Raw genomic sequence first — 23,275 nt, forward strand, 5'->3', positions numbered from 1 at the left:
TATAAAATAAAGAAAAATAAAAATAAAACCAAATAAGCAACAATTACTAGCAACAACTTTATATTTTGGTGAGAATTTTTTGAGAAATTAAAAAAAAAAAAATGACTTAGAAGAAAATCCAATGATTTTCGACAAAAAAAAAAAAAACTAATGATGAGTTATTCCACTGTAAGATCAATAGCCTAGCGGTTACAAATGGTTGTCATTAATAATAGCTACTTTTATGTTTGTTTTTTTTTATTTTCTCTTTATTTTATATATCATCTACGTTATAATTTCTTGACAAAAATTTTAAGAAGGGACAAAATTATAATAAAATTAAAAATTTAATAATTATTATAAGACAGATTAAAATACTAAGTATTAATTTATTAAAAAGTATAAAATTGAAGATCAAACAAATGTTATTGATCTCATAAAAACATATATGTTTATTTACTTATATGTATATATATGTATGTATGATAATTTTTAGATTTTTTATAATGATTAAAATAAGTAAATTTTAAATCCTTATCAAATAGTTATCCAAATGATTAAATTTTAAACAATATCATTTTAAATAATTAAATTTAAAATATGATCATTTGAAAATTTTAAATTTCAAATTACATCATTTAAATTTTAAATTATTTCATTTATATCAATAACAACTAGAGACAAAAAAAAATTCCATCTTTGAATCAGAGACGTAAGAATCTCATCTCTAGCTAAATCAGATATCGAAAGTATCACCATCCATTCATTTAACTCATTTCTTGTTTTGAAAATAATTTTTCATTTATTTCTCGATCGCATTCGAATTTGATGGTATTCACTTCGCTAATCGATCTTTGAAAAAATTGATGCATTATGTAATTAATCTATCAAATCTTCAAGACGACGAATAGGAAAACGATATTTGATAGTAATCTTGTTAACAACATGACTGTCAATGCACATACACCATGATCCATCCTTTTTCGTTGCTACAAGTGTTGGTAAGGCATGAGAACTCACATTTTCTTTCTGTAATCCTTTAGCTATAAGTTCAGTGACTTCTTGTTACAACTCCTCATTCTCCTTGAGACTTATTTTGTATACAAGTTTATTAGGAATAACAAACCATAAACAAAATCAATGCAATGTGAATTTTTTGCATTGGAGGTAATCCAATTGGAATCTCTTATAGATGAGATGGTTGAAAAGCCTCTGGTCTCCGATCATGTGTTTAAAGCAACCGCTATCCAAAACCATTTGCTCATCTTATGACTTGATGTCAAAACAACCTGTCAAAGAACACATTATATTGTTCCTTTTGGTACCCATACATTCTTGGGTTCATTTGTTTCTAATGACACATTCGTTAATTGAATGCCCATATTTTTCATAATAATGACAAATTATATATATTTGCTTTTAAAAAATGTCTTTTTGATATAAACATTTGGTTTGAGGCCCTTACAAAAGTAGTTTTTCCAATCTTATTTTGAAATAGATCAAAACCAATTCTTTATTTTTCTCCAAGGTTTCTTTGATTCTCTAGAATCATTTCAAGTTTCTTTTTGCCCTCAACTAACTTTTCTAGAGATTATTTTAAATCCATATTTTGTTTAAGAATATTTTCCTTCTCATCACTCAAAATTTTCTTTTCATCATACCTGAGTCTCTTTCCTTTTTCAAAGATGTGATTTCTCCTTCAAGGGACTTTATTTTCCCTTTTAGAAAATTGTTTTTCAAGTTTACTTTTTCAAATTCTTTCATTAGTTTATTGAAAGCATCATGCAACTCATTTAAAATAAAATGTGAAATAGAACGAGTAGAGTAACAAGATGTTATCTTATCTTCTTCCTTGGCCACAAGACACAAGTTGGCCACCTCTTCCTCTTGTGATTCATAACTAAAGGATGAGTTCTCATCACTCCATGTCGCAAAACGCCTTCTTCTTTCCTTTCCTAGCATTCTTCTTTAACAAAGGACATTATATCCTTATGTAACATAGTTTCTTACATTCAAAACATCTAATTTCATTAGTAGTTTTTTCTTTTTATTCTTTATTATTTTTGAAATTTTCCTTTGATTAAATTTTTCCTTTTTCAAAAATCTTTTGAACTTTCTGGCTAACAAAACAATATCTTCATCATCACTGTCATGTGATTTTTTTTTCTTCTTTTTCAACTTTGAAAGGAATATTTTTTTTTTTCTTTGGTTCCTCCATTTTATCTCTTCTTAATAAAATTTCACGAGTCATCAAACATTCAAACAAATTATCTAAAGACAATTGATCTAAATCTTTGGCTTTGATGATAGTCATTACCTTTGGATCCCAAGCCCTTGGAAGGCTTCTTAGGATCTTCCTTACCTTTTTACCATTTGAGTAAATCTTCTGTAACGACCCTAAAGTGGGTCTAGGTGTTTTAATACTTGACGTCAGTGTTTCGCAATTAGAATGTTGGACTAAATATTTTTATTAATGCTTAATGTTAATTTCCTTGGTGGCACAGAAATAATTTAGATTACATAATTTTATTCTGTGGTGCATGGAATCAGAAATTTAAGTGAAAGGGGCCTCAATTAAATAGTTAATGAGATGTCTAACCCAAGTAGAAAATTAAGCCTGGTGGGCTTGGAATATATGTATATGGGATATATGTGATTTGGGCTTAGGCCCATGGTGAGAAATTATTTGGAAATAATGGGCTTGATGGTGTAATAAGAAAATGGGGAAAAGAAAATAAATTAAGTAGCATTTGTCACTCAAGCCCCTGGATATTTTTGTTTGTAATATGAAAAGAGGGTTATTTCAGTAAATTCTGGAGCTGGCGTGCAGACCTGTGCGCGCTCCTTTTTCCCAGCAGCCTCTGTGCACAAATATCCTATTTCAGTGCAAGGTGTATCCCTTCTTTTTGAATGCACTGTTCCATTGCTTATTTAGTCCACCTCCGTGCTCTTCTTCTTCTTCACTCTCTCCATCCTATTCCATCACTTATGTTTGCTGCTGCTGTTTGCTTCATGTGTGCAGGTGGAACTTCTCTCTCTGATTTCATTCTCAACAGGCAAGTTCTCTTACCCATTTTTATTCCAATGCAACCACGTTATCTTTCAGTGCGAGCTCCCTCTTAGATATATTCTATATTGCAATGCAAGCTTCCTTGATTTGCAAACTGTTGCTTATTGTGTCACCTCGCTGTTAGTGTTTTCCACTGTGTCTATTTTGTGTATAAAGTTCCTAGTTGCTGTGAAGTCCATTTGATGTCTCAAGCGGGGTTTGATTCACCCTGATATTTGTTCAGTGAATGGCTTTCCTTCTTACTTACAGCTGGGTTTTGTTTAGCTCGTGGCTCCCTGTTCAGGCATTTATATATGTACATGTTGCATCACCTTTGGAAGCTCTCACCCTTAGCTGAATGTAAAGTGCTAAGTCACCATTAAATGATTTCATTAAGGTATTTGGAGCAAACAGCAAAAGCCTCAACTGAAAATATATATAAACTGTTCGCCTATATATATGAGACCCACTTGTAAATACTTATATTCAATATGCGTAACGAGCTGATACCCCCCAGAGATTTGAAAAGCTTATTAAAGCATGCCCTGCCTAGCTAATCCACAATATATTATGCTTAAACAGTCATTCGAATGCCCCTGTTCTGTTCTGTTCGGCAAACCCAGTTATATATATATATACACGTTCAGCTTCATTGATGTTCTAGCGAGCTCGTTCCAGTTCTTTTCGCGAGCTCGTTCCAGCTCTTTGCCGCGAGCTCACACCTATAAGCTCCCTTGCCGCTTAATCGCGAGCTCATCTGTCAAGCTCTTGGCCGCGAGCTCTTGCCGCGCGCCTGACCTCAAGCTCTTCCAGCGAGCTCTTGCTCAACCCCTTGACCGTGAGCTCGTTCACCTCATGACCCCGAACTCGTTCGCTTGTCCTTCCCGCGAGGTCTATTGAGCTCTCTCCGTAAGCTGCGACCTCAAGACCGAGCTGTTCCCGAGCTCGTCCCATATGCCTTTGAATGAGAGCTATCAGCTCTCACCCTATTTATTTACCTTTCCTTAACTTAAGTAAATGTTTACATTTTCCTTAATTTATATTTTACTTTCCTTTACTTTAATACATAAATGTAAATAAGAAAGTACCTCCCATTTGGATTCAATAAAAATATCAAAAAAATCAAAATCCATAAAAATAAAAAGTTAGAATTTTGGTTTTAGTACAAATCCATGAATTTGCAATTTTACCACCATCGAAATACATAGTTTCCATTTCTTGAAAATTTCATTAAAAATCATTTTTACAACAATAAATGTTAGTAATCAAATTACCGGGAGTTAGTTTTTCAAGATGAAGACATTTTCAAAAAATGTTCTATTTGGTCCATTACCTTAGAAAAATTTCAGGATTATGTTTGGTCAGCAATTTCACGTGGTGTGGTCATTTGATTGCATGGGGTCGAATAATGAATTTGAGCTATGAGCATGAATGCAAGTAAATGCATACTATCACTAGTTAAATGAAATCACAACAATCATATGATGGGAATAATAGTTATTAAATTTATAATACTCCTCAACTGGTGAATCGAGATTTTATATTAAATAGCATCTCTCAAAAAAGTATTCTTGTGTTGTAAATTACATTAAGCATTTTTGTGTCATAAATTACATCTTGAATGTGGTAAACATTATGAAGTAAGATATGTTGAATTTATCTGATGATGGGGAAAATACCCGGTATGGGTAAGTGATGTTAACAGCATGAATATTGCAGAATCAGGAATTTAAATACATGTGGTTGGTAAATGCATACATGATGCATACATGTACAGGTTTCATATATATATGTTTTGCGCACCTATTATTTTGTGCGGAGGGAGAAAGGGTACCCTAGAACACTTGGCACGGGACGAGGTGGCCATAGCCCGGCAGGTTGGCTCCATATTTATTTGTGAGGTTCTATGAAACTTATGCACTTTTGCATGCATTGATTTATGGCTTGAGAGCCGGGGAAATTGATATTGATAATGAAATTATGCACTTTTGCATGCATTGAATTATGGCTTGAGAGCCGGGGAAATTGATATTGATAATGAAATGATGCACTCTTGCACGTATTGATTGATGGCTTGCGAGCCTGTGAGAATTTATAATGACATTGAAATTTTATGCACATTTGCATAGGGATACATGGTGAGATGATATATTGAGTTGAATTGATAATTCATGAATTATGAATCTTGTATATATTGTGGAGTCCTTGATTACTCTTCTTGGTGTCATCGTGTTCTTGAATCATATATATTGTTCCTTGTTTCTCGAACTTGCTGAGCCTTGTGGCTCACTTGATCTTCTTTGCCATTCCAGGTAAAGGAAAGACGGTTATTGGAGGCGAGTCCAATAAGACTGCAACCCAGGGATAGTGGTGTACGGAGACGCGTCCTAGCTTTAAAGATCCTAGTTAGTGATTTGGTGAGGTTTGTAATAGTGAAAATTTATTATGTTATGGCATTTGAGCCTCATATTATTTTGTATGGCCATCGAGCCTAGAGTTATGAGATATTGAGAATGTAATTAAATCTTATTAAATTTTCGCTGCTAGAAATGAAATAAGTTGAGTTCAGTTTTGTTCTATATCATCCATGTAAGGACCTTCTTTCGAGTATTCGGAAGCGGGCCTTACATCTTCCCCAATAACTCTAGATCAATGACAACATCATTGAAGCGAGCAAACATGTCTTTAATGGTCTCATCTTATTTCAATGAAAATAACTCATAATCATGAGTTAGTAAATTGATTTTAGTCTCTTTTACCTATTTTGTACCTTCATGCGTCACCTCTAGGTTGTCTCATATTTCTTTAGCAATTTTGCATGTTGATATTATATTGAACTCTTCAGTGCTTAGTGCATAAAACAATATACTCATTGCTTTAGCATTAATCTCTATATCCCTTCATTGATCATCTGTCCATTCTTTGATATTCTCTGTGTCCAATGGAACTACACCTTCCACGATGATTTGCAATATGTTAATATCCTATATAAGAAAACAATAAATTATTTTCTTCCAATAACGGTAGTTAATGCCTTCAAAGAATGGGGGTCGGTAGGTGCTTTGTCCCTAAATGTGAGAAGAACTAAAAATGTGTGCCATTTAAAAAAAAAAAAAATCCCCTTAAGTGGTTAAAACAAAAATATAAGAAATTTGGTTCTGATACCAATTATTGTGATGTAGCACACTTGGATCACCACACACCCAAGAAGGGTGTGAATTGGGTGTCTTTAAAAACACTTGAAACTTTTGAATTTTTTAGGGAAAATGGTAAATATAAAGCAATGAAACAATGATATGATCAAATAAGTGAATAAAACTAAAGAAAGTAACAATAAAATAAATGAGACTCATGATTTATAGTGATTCGACACCAACCTACATCCACTCCTCCAACAATCCTGTTAAAGTATTCTATCTACTAATACCTCCTATTAAAAACTGGTAGGTCCTCTAGCCTCAATGCAAGAATTACAAATCCTCTTATCAAAAACTAGTAGGCCCTCTAGCTTACAAGCTAAGCAATACAATAGTAGGTTACAATCAAAATAGATCTAAGAGATAACTCTATTAGTTACAATGAAGCTCAATAATACAATTTCAAAGGTATATTGAGAATTATAAAGATACAAATTGCTTTTGAATGCAAAAAGAAAATGAAAACTTAGAACTCTTGAATGTTAGAAACAACCACTTGAGTACATGCATTTGTTCATTAGCCTTTTCTCTTGAAGCTTCAATATCTATTTATTGTTTTGTAGTCATCTGATGTATTGAATAGACATTTAGTGACCATTGAACTACATTTAATGCCTGAAAAACAGTCTTTTTAATTTTCCAAACGAGAAACTCTCAGACATATATGAAATCAGTCGATTACTTCAATCGAAACATTTGAAATTTCAAAAAAGCTTTTGAATAAACCTTCAACATTTTGAAAAGAAGTCGACTTGTTCAATCAAACGTTCGATAGTTTTGAACACAAAGTTGATATTTGAGATAAAAGTCGATACTATATAGTCACTGTCGACTTAATTTGAATTGAAAATACTTGGACCGAGAGATTGAAGTTTGCATGTCAATAGATATGACAAGTGTCGACTATTTTTTTGCTAAAGGTCAAAGTAGTCGACTATTTCTTTAAGAAATTTGACAATTTTTTAACTTTGAAAAAACTCATATTTTAAAAGCATAAAACAATCAACATATTACTCTAAGAAATCGACAATTTTGCCTTAATCTTTTAAAAAAAGTGTATGATTTTAAAAAAAAAAAAATCTTCGAAATTTTTTCATACACCAAGTTAGTTGATTTTAGAAGAATATATCATGAATCCCAAATAATAAATTTGAAAATATTGAGACAACATGCTTGACTAAAAGAATAATTTTCCATTTTCAAGCATATATGTTTATACATTTTGAAAATCCAAAAGATTTTTAAAATATTTTCCATAAACAAAACACAATAATGTTTTTTATCATCAAAAAAATATTAAGGACATAACAACATAGATATCTTAATAAAGATCTTATTCTTAGATTGTTAAAAATATGTAATAAAAATCTTTAGTATAGGATTTTTTAAAAGTAATTCTCAATCCTTAGATTTCTTGAAAGGAAATATTATTAATTAATTACGAACTAGCATACGATTTACTATCATTGATTAGTAGTATTTGAAAAATAGGCTTAGGCGGTCGCCTAGGCACTGAGCGGTTGCTGGCTGTTGCGAATATGCCCTAGTTGGGTCTCCTAGGCACCGGCCAGATTAATCGATTGGCTTGGCGCCTAGGTGGCCCAGACGGCACCTAGTTGGCCCGCAATGCTTGGTCTGCCCAATTTTTAGCTTTAAATATTAGCCATTTTTAAGGTTTTTCCTTTCTAAATCGAACGTCTCTCAGCCGTTTCCCCTTTTCATGCTTCTCTCACCCCAAGGCTGTTGCTGCCTCAATGCTGCCACCTCAACGCCGCCGACCCTCCAATACCTCACCGTTGTCGCTACCTCCAATTCCATCCTCGCCGCCAAGCTTCATTTTCACCGCCTCTAAGTTGTTGCGTCCTCCTCGCTGCCTCAACGTCGTTGTTGTCGCCGCATCCTCGCCGTCAAGCTCCATCTTCGTCGTAACCCCCCTCTCTCTCTTTGGTTATTGGGTTTAGTCGTTTCTGTTTCTATTTTTTACTTTTTTTTTATTTATATATAATTATTAGATATATATTTAGTTTCTATTATTAATTATATATAATATCTGTGTTTTTACATGATGAAGAAGATTGAAAACAGAAATTATTTTGTTATTTTATTGTTTTAATTTGATTATTTTGCAGCTATGACATGATATGTTATTGTTGTTTTGAATATTAAGTGAGATTATTGGTTATATATAGGTTTCTATTGTAAGTTTCTTCAATTAAATTAAAAATGTCGGATGGGACTCGGAATACAGGAGCATAGTTCGATGCAGCTTCGATTCTTAAAAGGAAGTCCAATGATATCGGATAGGAGTATGGAATGTTAATTGATCCGAAGAATATGGATAAAGTTAAATGTAAGTTGTGTGGTAAAGTTATGTCTGGCAAAGTTTATAGAGTAAAAGAACACATAGGCCACATTTCTGAAAATATTTCTGCATGTCCAAAATCTTCTCCAGATGATAAAGCCAAATGCAAGAATGTTATTGCCGAGGCAAAGAGTAAGAAGAAAAATAAGAAGAATGAGGAAGATTTGATGAGATCTTTTGTTAATATTTCTAAAGGGGGATGATGAAGATAAATTGCAAGAGTTAGGTAGCAAAAAAACACCACATACTCTTGGCCCTATGGATAAGTTTGCAACCTCCATCAGTCCTAAAACTTGTTTGATTGGGGGAATGACAAAAATGTAGCAAAATATCAATGAAGCACTCTTTAAAGAAAGAACATAGACTATTTGTGAGTATTATGCTAGATGGATGTACGAAGCTGATATACCTTTCAATGCTATAGATCATGATAGCTTCAAATTATTTGTTGAGACAGTTGGTCAATTTGGTCTAGGCTTCAAACCTCCAAATCAATACTAATTGAGAGAACCGTTGTTAAAGGGAGAAGTAGATAGAATTAAAGAATTACTGAAGAAGCATGAAGAAGAGTAGGCATAAAATGGGTGCTCTATTATGACAGATGCTTGGACAAACAGAAAAAGGAACATCATGAACCTATGTGTTAATTCTAATATAGGTACTATTTTTTTGTTTTCCAAAGAGTCTTCAGACGAAGCACATACAAGTGAACTCATTTTTAAGTATGTGGACAAGTGCATTGAGCAACTTAGCCCACAAAATGTCATCCAAGTAGTAACAAACAATGCTGCCAACAATATGGGAGTGACAAAATTATTGAAGTTGAAGAGGCCAAATATCCTTTGGACATCATGTGCTACTCACTATCAATTTGATGCTTGAAAGTATAGGAAAACTATCGAAGTTTAAAAAAATCATTGATTAGGCCAAGAGTTTGACAATCTTTATTTATGCACACCATAAGACATTGTCCTTAATGAGGTCATTTACAAAGAAGATGGATATTGTGAGATCACTAGATTCGCTTCTTCTTTCCTTACTTTAAAAAGTTTGATGGAGTAAAAAGCTCAAATGAGGACAATGTTTACTAGCTCTGAATGGGAGGAGTTCAAATGGTCAAAGACTATTAAAGAGAAAACAACATATGTTACTATGATGAGCATTGCTTTTGGAATGGTGTGAATTTATGCCTTAAGGTTTTTGCACCTTTGGTGAAGGTGCTTCGAATTGTTGATGCAGATAAAAAATCTTCTATAGGCTTTTTATATGGAGAGATTAAGCATGCAAAGGAAGCTATTAAGGAGATCCTAAATAATCTTAAGAAGAACTATCAGCTTATTACAAAGATTATTGAAGCAAGGGTAAAAGATAGGCTAGACAGTCCACTATATTTTGCGGCTTACCTTTTGAATTCCTACTACTTTTTTAAAGATATGGATATACAACTTGATTATGAAATCATAGATGGATTTTTTAACTGTGTTGAGATGTTTTATGATGTCGATGGTGAATTGCAAGGTCATGTTGTAAATATTGAGTTGCCAAAATATACTCGTAAAGAGGGACCTTTTGGAAAATTGTGAGCAGCTCAAGGGTGTGCAAAAAATGATGATAATTATAATTTAGGTATAAAATTTCTTTAATCATTTTCTTAGTTTCTGTAGTGTATAAGTTTATTTACTTTATACTTGTTTGACCTATGTAGTTATATAGTGGATGACTTATAGAAATCAAACTCCAAACTTGCAACGAATGGCGAGAATAATTCTCTCGTTAACTAGTAGTTCATCTGGTTGTGAAAGAAATTAGAGCACTTTTGAAGGGGTTAGTGTATATTTTAAAATATTTTTAATATTTTAATTTCATTATCTCTATAATTTATATTGATATTGTTTTTACTTTATTTATATAGATACATACAAAGAAAATAAATAGACTGGATGTGAATCGATTAAACAATTTAGTCTTTGTCTAATTTAATGCGAAATTGATGAACAAGGAAAAAATGGAGAAGGAAATAAATGTTGATGTGCTACTTGTTAGTGATGCTAGTAATGCACAAGGATGGATCGTTGAAGGAGGAGATGATGAAGAAGTTGAGCCTGGTACGGTACTCAATTGGGAAATGGTTGGTGAAGCATCCGAAGCAAACGAGATGCTTCAACCTCAAAGAAGTTCTAGGATGAGAGAGATTCATGAAGAAAATTTTCAATCAGAAAAAGAAGAAGATGATGAGCAAGAGTTTAATGAATTTGATTTTGAGTCTGATGAAGATCATGTGTTGGAAGATCATGTATGGTTATGTTGCATTATTGTTGCTTTTGTCTTATTGAATCTAGAATTGATTTACAACAATTTGTTTTCTCATGCTTAATTTCATATTTCACTTGTCATTCCATTATTATATTATTGGTTTATATTGCATTATTGATACTTTTCAACTTTGCTTAATTGAAAATAACATCAAATTACATCACAAAATTAAAAAAAATAATAATAATAAAATAAAAATAAAAATAATTTGTCTAAGCCCCAACCTGGCACCCGACTAGTGCCTAGCGCGTTTTAGAACATTGTTGATTAGTATAAGACACTAATGATAATTGATAGTGAATCACATATCATATTACATGAGATGTAGATAATAGACGTGTGGGCAATTATTGGTAACATCTACTAAATGTGATGCTTGTAATAGGTCACATGGCTTGGAAAATTAATGATTTGTTATTGATTTTCAATTACTTAACTATTCCTCGAACCAAAGGCAACACAGTTGTCTTGTGTACTGATGTCAGAGATTTGTCGTTAAGTGGAACCATCTAGAGTGAGAGGTGGGAATGTTCACTATGTGGTTTATGTACAATAATGTATGGAGATAGGTGATTGTTAATGGGATTCACTGACCTCCAATGTGAGGGGAACATCCTAAGCGAGCGTAGTTGGTTTGTGATTATATGAATCGCTAGCCAGGGTGTGCAAGATCGACAAGAAGTTTTCGATGTCGAAAGGAGTTTCGATATATTATCTCGATCATACCACACTAGATCTTGGCATAAATACTGAGTCATGTGAGTTTGATCGATCAATGGCTCTCACTCGATCAGGATGTTAATCAGTAAAAGGATTATAGCACATGGTAATCTAAAACCCAAATAGGTTTACATGAAATATTGATTTCATTACTATTAGGATCATTCTGAATCTATGCTAAAGAACATTCAAGATCTTCCAATATGCTTTGAGGAGATAGAGTGATCCTCATAGTAGATCGAGGTACTCAATCGGCTTCAAAAAATTTGACATGTCTTGATTGCTACATGGTCGTAAACTCAGAAGGTCATAGGCATACTGAGCATAAGTGTAATACCCCAAGAGCTTGGAGAATATAGTATATATCGAGGATAAGTAAGGAAGGAAACAACACCAGTTGGATATCTTTTGGGCTGAATGTAGGCAAGGAACTCCAAGATTAAGCGTGGTTAAGCTGGGGAAGCTAAAGGATGAGTGACCCTCTGGGAAGTTCACGTAAGCTCATCAAAATAAGTTGTCCCGGTCCTTCATATCGCTCGATGCAGGATGTTACAGGTGGTATCAGAGCCGACCCTTAGTGAAGGCAGTCCGATGAGGGTGGGGAGTGGCGTCGGGACTCGAGAGCCTGTACAAAGAACGACTCCTGACAGACTTCTAGGATGGCAGTCTCCAAATGGGAAAAGATCTGGAACTAATTGTAAGGTCGCATGACGAGAACGTCATGTGCTTAAGGGGGTCTGTAATACCTCAAGAGCTTAGAGAATATAGTATATATCGAGGATAAGTAAGAAATGAAACAATACCAGCTAGATACCTTTAGGGCTGAATGTAGGCAAGGAATTCTCGGATTAATCATGCTTAAGTTGGGGAAGCTCAAGAATAGGTGACCCCCTAGAAAGTTCGCATAGGCTCATCAGGGTAAGTTGTTCTGGTCATTTCTATCGCTCGATGCGAGATGTTACAATGAGCATTGGATTAGTGATATTTCATTGTTATTGTGTTCTTCATCATTAAGGAGTTAATGATGAAGTATGTCGTTAAGAGTTAACAAATGAATAATAAACTACTAAGAGTTAACAATGGGAGGCCATTAAAAGTTAGTGTGAATTGTTAAAAGTTAAAGGGCATGCCGTTAAGAGTTAACAGGACATCTCGATTCCATTAAGAGTTAATGGAATGGCTATTAAGAGTTTATAGTAGGTCTTGATGCAATAATCTAAAAGTTGGAATGAAAGACATAAAACAATCGATCGATTCATTTGAACGGTAATAGTTTGCCTCAAGAGAAGCCAAAAATAATCGACCATTTGCTGCCAATAGTCAACAATTTTGTGAGCAAGTTTTCACCCACATGCTTCCGTTTTTTTATCGCTTTTGGTAACAAAGCCACTTTAATGATGTTTTTGGTAAATCCATTAAATGAAGAAGAGATGGATGAGAGATTATAAAGACAAGAAGAAGAAATCACAAGTGTACTTGAGAAGCATTTGGATGGCCAAAGCTTTCTTCTTCCTCTTCTCTCTTTCTTACTTTGTCGGTCGCCCGTTTTTTTCTTCTTCTTCATTCTTTCTTCTATTTCTTATTGATTCCATGGTCGTGAGATGACCATTGTCATCTACAAGAGCATACCAACAGCCTTGCATCACCTTCATTGGGATAGGTTAGCACACATCCAATGAAGGGTTCTAGTGCGACTTCAGCGTGAACTGACTTAATCCCTTACATCTATGAAAATGGACTGGTCATCCAAGCAAGGAGCGTTCAAGAGCTACCCAAGGGAGTTCATGGTTATGCACAAAAGTGTTTGTGGGAGCTTCTCAAAGGACCGATAACTTTGGATTCAAAGGCTCTTCAACAATCGAATGCATCTTCTTCATCCATTTGAGGTGTATGATGCCTAACCCCCCATGGATAGTTGCTTATATATATGTATATGGTTATTACATACCACAAGTCTTGCAAAGATGTTTCAATTGCTTCTGTTATTTGTATGTTTTTGTTTTCAAAAAAGTTCTGAAAACCCATCTCATCCCTTGCATATGGTACACTAAGTCTTGGTGCATTCTTTCAAGTTAATAAGCTTAAACTTTTGATTGAAGAATATGACAAAATCCTTACAAGCTTAATTGGCTATGGAAGGGTAATGATGTGAAGGTCATGAAGCAATGTCTAGTAGAATTTTCTATTGACAAGAAGTATCATGACAAGGTGTAGTCTGATATTATTCTTATGGATGCTTGTCGTATGCTATTAGGTCAATCTTACCAATACAATCGTCGAGCCATTCATGATGGATATAAGAATACTAAGTCAAGAAGGATGATGCAAAGATAGTATTGATGCCCTTGAAGAAAAAATTCTTCATCAAATTCAGTTAATTAAACGTGCAATATGGTATCAAAATACATATTCGCAAGAGCATTAGAAGAAGCTGAAGTTACGTGTGCCTTAATTGTGTTAGAAGAAAATGAGGAACGTCAAGACCTTCCAAAAGAGGTTGAGTCCTTATTAAAAGAGTACAAAGATCTTGTTACGAAAGAGATTCCAATTAGATTACCTCCAATGCAAAAAAATCACCTTACATTGATTTTGTTTTTGGTTTGCCATTATTCCTAATAAACCTGCATACAGAATAAGTCTGAAGGACAATGAGGAGTTGCAACAAGTCACTGAACTTATAGGTAAAGGATTAGTGAAAGAAAGCGTGAGTCCTCATGCTATACCAACACTTCTAGTAATAAAACAGGATGGATCATGGTGTATGTGCATTGATAGTCATGTCGTCAACAAAATCACTATCAAATATCATTTTCCTATCCGTCGTCTTGATGATCTGCTAGATTAATTACATAGTGCATCGATTTTTTTCAAATATCAATTAGCAAAGCGAATACCATCAAATTCGAATGCAATCAAGAAATGAATGGAAGACTATCTTCAAGAAAAGAAATGGGTTGTATGAATGGATGGTGATACCTTTTGGTCTTTTCAATACCCCCAAACACTTTTATGTGACTTATGAACCAAGTATTTTAACCTTTCATTAGAAAATTTGTTGTTTATTTTGATGATATTTTGGTATATAGCAAAATTCAAAGAGAACGTTGGCCATCTTTGTCAAGTCTTTTACGTCTTAAGGGAGCAAAAGCTATATGCGAATTTCAAGAAATGCCACTTTCTTATGGATAAGGTGATATTCCTCGGCTACGTTATATCAAACAATGGCATTGAGATGGACTCAAGCAAGGTGGAAGCTATCAGCAATTGGCTAACACCTCACTCACTTCATGAAGTTTGTAGCTTTCATGGCTTAACTTCTTTCTATTGTAGATTCATCAAGAACTTCAGCATTCTCACTACTCCAATCACAGAATTATTAAAGAAAAAGAAGTTTGAATGGACACTAGCAGTTCAAAACAATTTTGATGCTTTAAAGAACAAGGTAACTGAAGCTCTAGTTTTAGCACTACCGGACTTCAACAAGGTTTTTAAAGTTTATTGCAATGCTTTTAATGTGAGAATTGGTGTCGTGCTTAGCAAAGAAAATCACCCTATTGCTTTTTTTTAGCGAAAAGCTCAACAAATCCAAGCACAAGTACTCAATATATGATAAGGAGTTCTATGCCATTGTGCATGCCTTAAACCATTGGAGTCCCTATTTATTTGTTAAGGAGTTTATGTTATACTCAAACTATGAAGCATTTAAGTATTTGAGTAGTCAAAACAAACTCAGGGAACATAATGTTGTGTTCAGTGAATTCTTATCATCATTCCAATATGTCCTTAAGCATAAATTGGGTAGCCACAAAATAAGACTGCCGATGCATTAAGCTGAAGGTACACTTTGCTTTCTACTCTTTAAATAAAAGTTAGTGGCTTTGAAGTTATCAAAGAGCTATATAAGGATTATCCAGATTTTGGAGTCATATGGAAGAAGCTGCATGAGCAAGTTAGAGAAAAGATTTTGAAGCAAAATAAGCGTTATCAAAAACAAGCAAACAAGTTTCACAAGCCTACTACTTTCAAGAAAAGAGATTTGATATGGATTCATTTAAGGAAAGAAAGATTTCCTTCAGGTCCTCACAAGAAGTTTAGCCATCCAGCTAATGGATTGTTCAAGGTGATCAAGCGGGTTGATGAGAATGCCTACAAAGTTGAGCTTCTAGGAGACCATGGTGTGTCTACTACATTTAATGCAGACATTTTTGCATGGATTCCCGCTGACATGCCAAGGATTGACTCTCAGGTTATCTCCAATTAGTTAAATATAAAGCCAAAACCCAAGCCTATAAAGCAAAATAAAAGGAATATTGCCCCCGACAGGCTACCATGGAGATGAAGGCAAGCAAAGACTCGAGGATAAATCTTCTCCAAATAGGGGAGCTAGATACACTTTAGGATTCCTAATTGTTTGTAAATATATTTTATTTTTCCTTTTTGATTTAGGATTTTTATTCTTATTTGAAGTTGGATTCCAATTATAATTATTTTCCTCTTTAGTATAAAATTCCCTTCTATAAATAGGAATAGTTTTTTTCCCAATCAAATTGAATGAAATAATAAATCTGTTTTAGAGAAATATTTTTCTTGTTTGCTTTTTTTTTTTTTCTCCTAGTGGTGGATTCTGAAGGATTGTCCTTGGCGTGGCCTACTAAGGTGGTAATTCATCTACATCAATTTTGTTCTTTCCTAGTGGAATTAATTTCAAGCCAAGATCAAATTTAGTTACTCATCTACTTTTCGGTGTCGAGAGAAATACTAAGACTGAATTAATGAGAATGACAACTGGATATGAAAAGAAATAACTTAATTAACCCAAAAGTAAATGATGAGAAGAAACAAGTGGTTGCTCAATTTTACAGCCCCTCGTACGGTCAGGAAGAATAAAACAGGATAACGAAAACACACGAAGCCTTGTACATTGCATTTCTTCAAGAAGCGAATACATTGAGCAGCCAGAAAAGGTACAAATTATCAAGATAATATTTAGGCTCTATTTGTTTTTTAAACAAAACCTTTTTTAGAAAAATATTTTACTTATTTTTTGTTGTTTGGATCACAAAAAATTGAAAATTTTACATCAAAAGGTTTTGATCAATCTGATTCTCTGAATCATCATGCGATTCTGCCACTCCATCTCTATTGACACTCACTGCCCCCACCCCTTGAGCATAGAATCAACTAACAAAACCATGCCACATTCGGAACAAATATTAAAAGGCTCAATTGACATGAACCTATCAACAGGTGGGTGGATGATTGCCATTTTAACCAATAGTCGGCAGTCGTGGGTTTCTAGATATATGGCGACCAATATTTGAAGTGAGCATTTATGCCTTTTCGAGCATATTAGCCAGGGCATAGGGCAAATATTTAATGCTCAATGAGATGAAACTACCAACAGATGGATGATGGTAAGTTGGTAACACTTGGTAGCCATGGTCTTTACTAAATGAGCGAGATCAATAGGTTTAAATGTTCTGGAACACTATCTTTTTAGAAACTTTACTTCGCACAGGGTTCAGATTTTTATATCATTTAGTTTTGTTCTCGCGTTATTTTTGTTATAAACAACTATATGTTACACAATTTTTCAAACTTGTGAAGCTATTGGTTCAATACAGTGGGTTTTCCGCTCTCTTCACTTCTCTCTTCCTCCTATTGTTTCCGTTCTTCTCTCTGATCTGTATCATTATCATCTCTCCCTCTTATATTTGTCCTTCTCATCTCTTTCTCAATCTCAATTTCTACCACCCTTTCCCTTCATCCTCTCATATTTCCTAAACCAGTTTTCTCCTCCTCCACTTCTTCCTCTCTCTACTTATTTTTAGAAAATTGATTGCAGCACAAGTTTTGAGGGCTTTTATCAAGCCTATATTTTGCACTTTCTCAGGCTTTTTAAGAGAACCATAAAACACTAAGACAAGGGAAGAGCAGAAGTAAATGAACTCACACACACACTCTCTCTCTCAAATCTCAATAAGGAAAACTAGTCTAAAAGTGCAAAAATAGACCTTAAGCTAAGTGACATTAAGCTGTTATTGGGGATGCACTCCCTTGAACTTTTCCTACTTTACTCAAGATCAATTCTATGCTTGGGGCAAACTCTCACTACCCTTCCCATTTCCTCTATCAACAAGGAACCTAAGTAAGATTCGTACTCAAGCGTCTTTATTTGAAGAAAGAAGCCCAGATGGTCATAACTTTGAGTAGTTTGCCCAACGGGCTAAAAAAAAAATAAAAAACTTACCTTGCGTCTTAATTCCTTCTCCTTTTTTTGTTTTTGTTTTTGCCCCTTCCAAGTACTGTAGATTGAGTACAAGATATATATTTTTTACATTTTCATTTTTTTCTTCCAACCGACCTTTGGGATATCATCTTTGCATTGAGAAGCACTTGCATTAATACTTCTTTTCTTTTTCTCTATTTTCTCCTCTCTCCCTTAAATGCGATTGCATTACATTGCTCTCCTTAGTGATTACTTGCATTGCTCTTCATATTTAACTAAAGTGACCGTAGCAGATAAACACAACCTAATTAGGAAAGGAACAACAAATTAAGAGAAATATTTATTTGCTACAATGTTCCTCTTTTGGTTTTAGAAACTCCAGGCATAGTAATACAAGGAGCATCCATTTAAGTATAGATATGCGTATTTGGAACATTGTGATATATGACATACAGATCCTTCTTACACCAGTTAGAAAGCATTTTAATTATTTGTCTAAATATTAAAATTTGAGAAGACAAAACTAATTTGTTTCAACTTCAAATATGAACGCATGGAAACAGCTGCATGGATTGTTCCCACACTGCCAAACTACAATGAGTAATAGTTTTTGGATTCTAAAACTTTATCCAACCCCCCCCCCCCCCCCCTCTAACCACGGAAAAAAAAATTAGAACTTGAATATTTACTTTGAAATTATTCGATGTCTTCCCTAGTTGTATCCAAAATAAATCAGGGAAAGCAACTTGTATTTTGTTCTTCAGTGGGGCAGGTTAAATGCAAGATCTTTGATTAGGTCATTAGTTTTCAAATTCTTTTACCCTTTAACATTATTAATCACATAAGGATATGAATATCCAGATCCATAAGAAATTCTAAAGTAGATGGATAAAAGAAATGAATTTTGGTATCAAGTAAAAACAACAGCTTATGAAAATAAAAGCAATAAATTCGTGCCTTATGACCTATTCCATGAAACATACAAATACTTCACATGCTTATTAAAAAGGAAATAACTGCAACAATGCACAACACCACTAACACCAGATTAAGCAATTAAACACAAAAAAACTAAGTTCACAACTTCCATACTGATCTCGCTCTCATTCTGCTAACCCTTCAGCCAAATCAGACACTACTGCAAAACATGAACTGACAAGGAAAAAGGAATAAGGGGAGTGAAAAAGAAAGATCATATGCTATTTTCTTTTTATAATTTGTAGCCAGAAAACAAAAGCTGAAAATAATAAATTCCTGCATTTGCCAACTATCCCAACCAACATACGGTTGCTAAAAAACACACATTTGGAGGGTAATCTCACATTCTACTTCCTAACTTTTTGAGCTAAGATTCAAAGCGAATGGGGATAGGATTATCTAACATTTTCAATTCACCATACAATTCAAAACTAAAACATTTCACATGTCTTATTATTTTCGATGTTCATTCTAGGATAACAGTATTACAAAATGTAAGAGTTAAAGGCACCCAAGATCATACACTGTTCTTGATAATTCTGCGCCTGGCCAAGAACCTGGCAACCGGAGGCGTAAGCGCGACGGTGATCGGAACTCGAATCGGAAACAGAGCCTTGTTACAGAGTAAGGCAAGTGCCAGTGCCCCACCGCTCGAAGCAGCCAGTTCGGCCGTCCGGTTCCTCTTCTTATTCTGAACAATCTCATCGACATCTGATTGGTGGCTTATGGGAGGCGTTTGTTCTTGTTCCCGATTGGCGGTGGAGACACCGCCGCCCATGCCGACCTTCTCAAGCACAGCCTCCACGTCGACGTTGTTCTTGATGGCGATGTAGAGACCGGTCATTGACGCCGCCGATACCGAGAAGTGTACTCCTAACGCCACCTTGCCGTATTTCCTCAATAGTTCTCTAAATCGACCACCGGCCATTGATCTCTCTGCCAGAGTGTATGTGTGTGTGTGTGTGTGTGTGTGTGTGTGTGTATTATTATATGTACTGAGAGGAAAAGAGAAGAGAGAAGCTGTGAAGTAGAATGGCAATGGAAGAAGCCGTGTTTCCAGGGTTCTGTATTCGTCTTTTTAGGGTTTAGGACTCGGAGAAGACGGGCGTTTTGGTCCTTTTGGAGCCCGAAGAAAGGTCAAGGCGACGTCGTTTGTCCTATGGCCCTTCCACTGTTTGGGCCATTTACATGTGGGCTGTTTGGGCAAAGTCACGTGTGGGCTGTTTGGGCTGCCAAAATTCTTAAAATAAATAATTACTTTGCTTTTTAATTTTTAAAAAAATAAATATTTAATTTATTGAGAGGTCTTAAATTCAAATGTTATCAATATTATTAATTTTTATTTTTTAAACAAGATACATAAAAAATATTTTATTATAAAACTAAAATGTGGTATTTAATTTTAAATTCCTTCCTTTCTTTAGTTTATAGTTTTTTTTATGTGTTTTTTAAAAGAAAAGGATACCAATCTCTAAAAATCTTCAGTTTTTGAAGCGCATAAAAGGCAATTGAAAAGGCTGTCCTATAAGCCTTAGAGGGTGTTTGGCCTACCCTTTTTAAAAGGAGTTTTAAGTTGTATAAAATTTAAAAATTAAATAGTGTTTAAACTGATAATATATTTAGATAAATATATTTTAATCTGTGATTTTATAGTTATGTGTTTGATTAAAGAGTTAATAAATTATCAAAACTTAACAAAAAGACAAAAATATATATTATTGAATAATACAAATAAAATGTATAAACTAATTTTTAATAAAAATAAATTATAAATTGATGTCTAACTGATAAAATTTTACTATTAAATGTTAATAAATTATATATAATTATTAAAAAAATATTAATATAATATTTTATTAAAGCCAATACATATTATGTGTTATATATATATATATATATACACACATAATAAAGGGCGGACAATAACGGCGTGAGAAGGCAGTAATGAAGGAAAAGATAAGCAATGAAAGGAGACGATGATGGACACGACAGGAGGCGACGATGGATGTAGAATGAGGAGATCCAAGCAATGGTAACAACGATGGTGCTAGGCTGAAGGCGATGATCAATCTGTTGGAAGGGTGATGAACAATTGGCCATGAAAGAGGCAACCAGAGAAGGAGATGGGAAAATATGAGATAATGTAAATATTTGAATTATGTAAAAACAATTTTGTAATTTGCTTTGTCAACACAATAAACTACTAAGAGCTTATTTGAAAAAGCTAGGGAAAGAGCTTTTGGAATAAGCTACTAAAATAGCTTATAAACTTTGTAGCGTTTAAGCTTTTAAAATTTAATAAATGCATAACAAAAAAAATTACATAGCTTATAAGCTAAAGGAGTAACTTATAAGCGATCAATCCACTAAGCTAAACACCCTCTTAGTAACAATTTGCATGAAGTTTATAAATTTTGTAATTGGAAAAAGAAGATTGATTAAAGAAAGCTCATGAAAAATTTAAATTAATGAAGTTGAGAAATATCAATAAATATTATTGAGTTTGAACTCATTTGTAAATGTGGGTTTCATCCCCTAATATAATATTTGATAATTAAGTTAGTACTTAGAAAATGATTGAATATTTATGTTAGGGCCCACTCCCAGATTTTCCTACTAGTATAGAAAGTTCAAGAGAATATCCATTGAAAATGGATACAGATACTCAAAATTTAAAAAAAAAATATTTTCCGAAATTGCTTGCCAATAACAGGAGCCAAAATAAATTATATCACATTCATTATATCATCATCTTGAGCTTACCACCCATACATTTTTTTTTTAAATAAAAAGGAACTAAGTCTTTAAAAACAAAATGAACCCTCTATTTCTTGCCCTCAACACTACACCCATGGATCTTGAGATTGGGACATTTCTGTACACATTCAACCAAATCTCATCTCAATATCTATCTTCCACTTCCTTAGAATGACAAAAGAAACAACGATATATGAAGGCATAAATAACTCAAAACCAATGAAAATCATTACCTAACATCTAGATACCCATTGCGTTCATGCCTTCTAGACTGGACAACAACATCTTCAAAGAAATACACTTTCTTATGGTTCATCGAACTCATATTTCAAAGTGAGTCATCAGGCTCGGCAAGTATGCATATATAATAACAGAAACAAGAATTAGAGCACATCTGACTTCTCAATACAATTTACCAATCCATACCATCATCATTATGGATTTATGTAACATTTTATTTCCAATAATAACATATACCTCCATGCATTGCATTGGTTCACACGACCTTCCATATACATGGATCACCTCTGCTCTCAAAGCCATTTATTCACATACATGAATGCATATATATATATATATAAATCAATTTGTCACTCATTAGCTTGAGCATCGCTTACCGGGCTATATGGCCACTTCACCCGCGTCAAGCGCTCCATAGGATATCATTTTCTTTTCCCATTTGCGGAACATAACCGCTGTGCCAAAATAATAGTAATAAGGGCATAAATAATAATGTCATGCAATGCTCATGAGATCTCACATAAATATAACATACATGCTCCATTATAGAAATGTACACATCATGCACATTTAAACGTTTCCATAACATATTCACTCATGAGCCCATGCATACACATATGCATATCTTCAATCACATCCTAGCATTTTAGAGGGTTGAGTGATGATAGAGGAAGTAATTAATAACAACTTAGATCAACAATCATGTTTAATTTGGATTAAAGAAAGTCTTGACCAACTTAAATCATAACCAAAGTATATGATATTATATATCAAATCAAATCCCTTGAAATCTAGTTTATGACACTTCAAACGAATTGCAATTCCGAGTTTTACATCAAAAGTTATTGTCAAAATAGCACAACATGCGCAGTATTGAAAAAAAAATGAATAGTCGACTTTTGAAAAAAGAATAGTTGACTAAAACTTAGTCGACTAAGGAAATGCTTAGTCGACTGATCAACCCCCATTAGCCCACTAGGCCAAGGGATGGCACCAAAATCTAATAAAATAGGCTTCTGTTGAGTCGACTAAACCCCAAAATTAGTCGACTCAACGCACACAGAACACACAAAATGGACCCAAAACAATTACCATTAGCTTCTTAACCCACAAATGTCATTCCTTGAATGAAAAATGGGGTGAACGAGCCCCAACAAGACTAACACCAAGACCAAACAAAAGTTTTGACATAACATACGGTTTGAAGAAAATATATAATCGATACTAAAAATCATTTTTATCAATGCGAACCAAGAACCATGAAACTTTTCGACATCACCATGGAAAATAAGGAAAGCTTGCACGAAATAAAATAAGAGTGCAAGAAGAACTTGCCTTAAATGGTGCAACTCCAAGAGATGAAAAATACTCCAAAAAACTGCAAATCTTCACTTGAACTCCAACCAAAAGTAATAAAAGAAAAGAATATAAAAAGAAAAATGAAGAGGAAG

At 33.9% G+C, this 23,275-nt stretch overlaps 1 protein-coding gene across 1 annotated transcript; it reads right to left on the reverse strand.

The window, feature by feature from the left end:
• Positions 1 to 19,028: 19,028 nt before the first annotated feature.
• On the reverse strand, positions 19,029 to 19,925 carry LOC127802319 (uncharacterized). The gene has a single exon (XM_052338053.1). It carries the CDS (start codon positions 19,753 to 19,755, stop codon positions 19,345 to 19,347), a length of 411 nt encoding a protein of 136 aa, XP_052194013.1. The 5' UTR covers positions 19,756 to 19,925; the 3' UTR covers positions 19,029 to 19,344.
• Positions 19,926 to 23,275: the final 3,350 nt, after the last annotated feature.

Source organism: Diospyros lotus, chromosome 5 (assembly GCF_014633365.1).
Source record: "Diospyros lotus cultivar Yz01 chromosome 5, ASM1463336v1, whole genome shotgun sequence".
NCBI lineage: Eukaryota > Viridiplantae > Streptophyta > Magnoliopsida > Ericales > Ebenaceae > Diospyros > Diospyros lotus.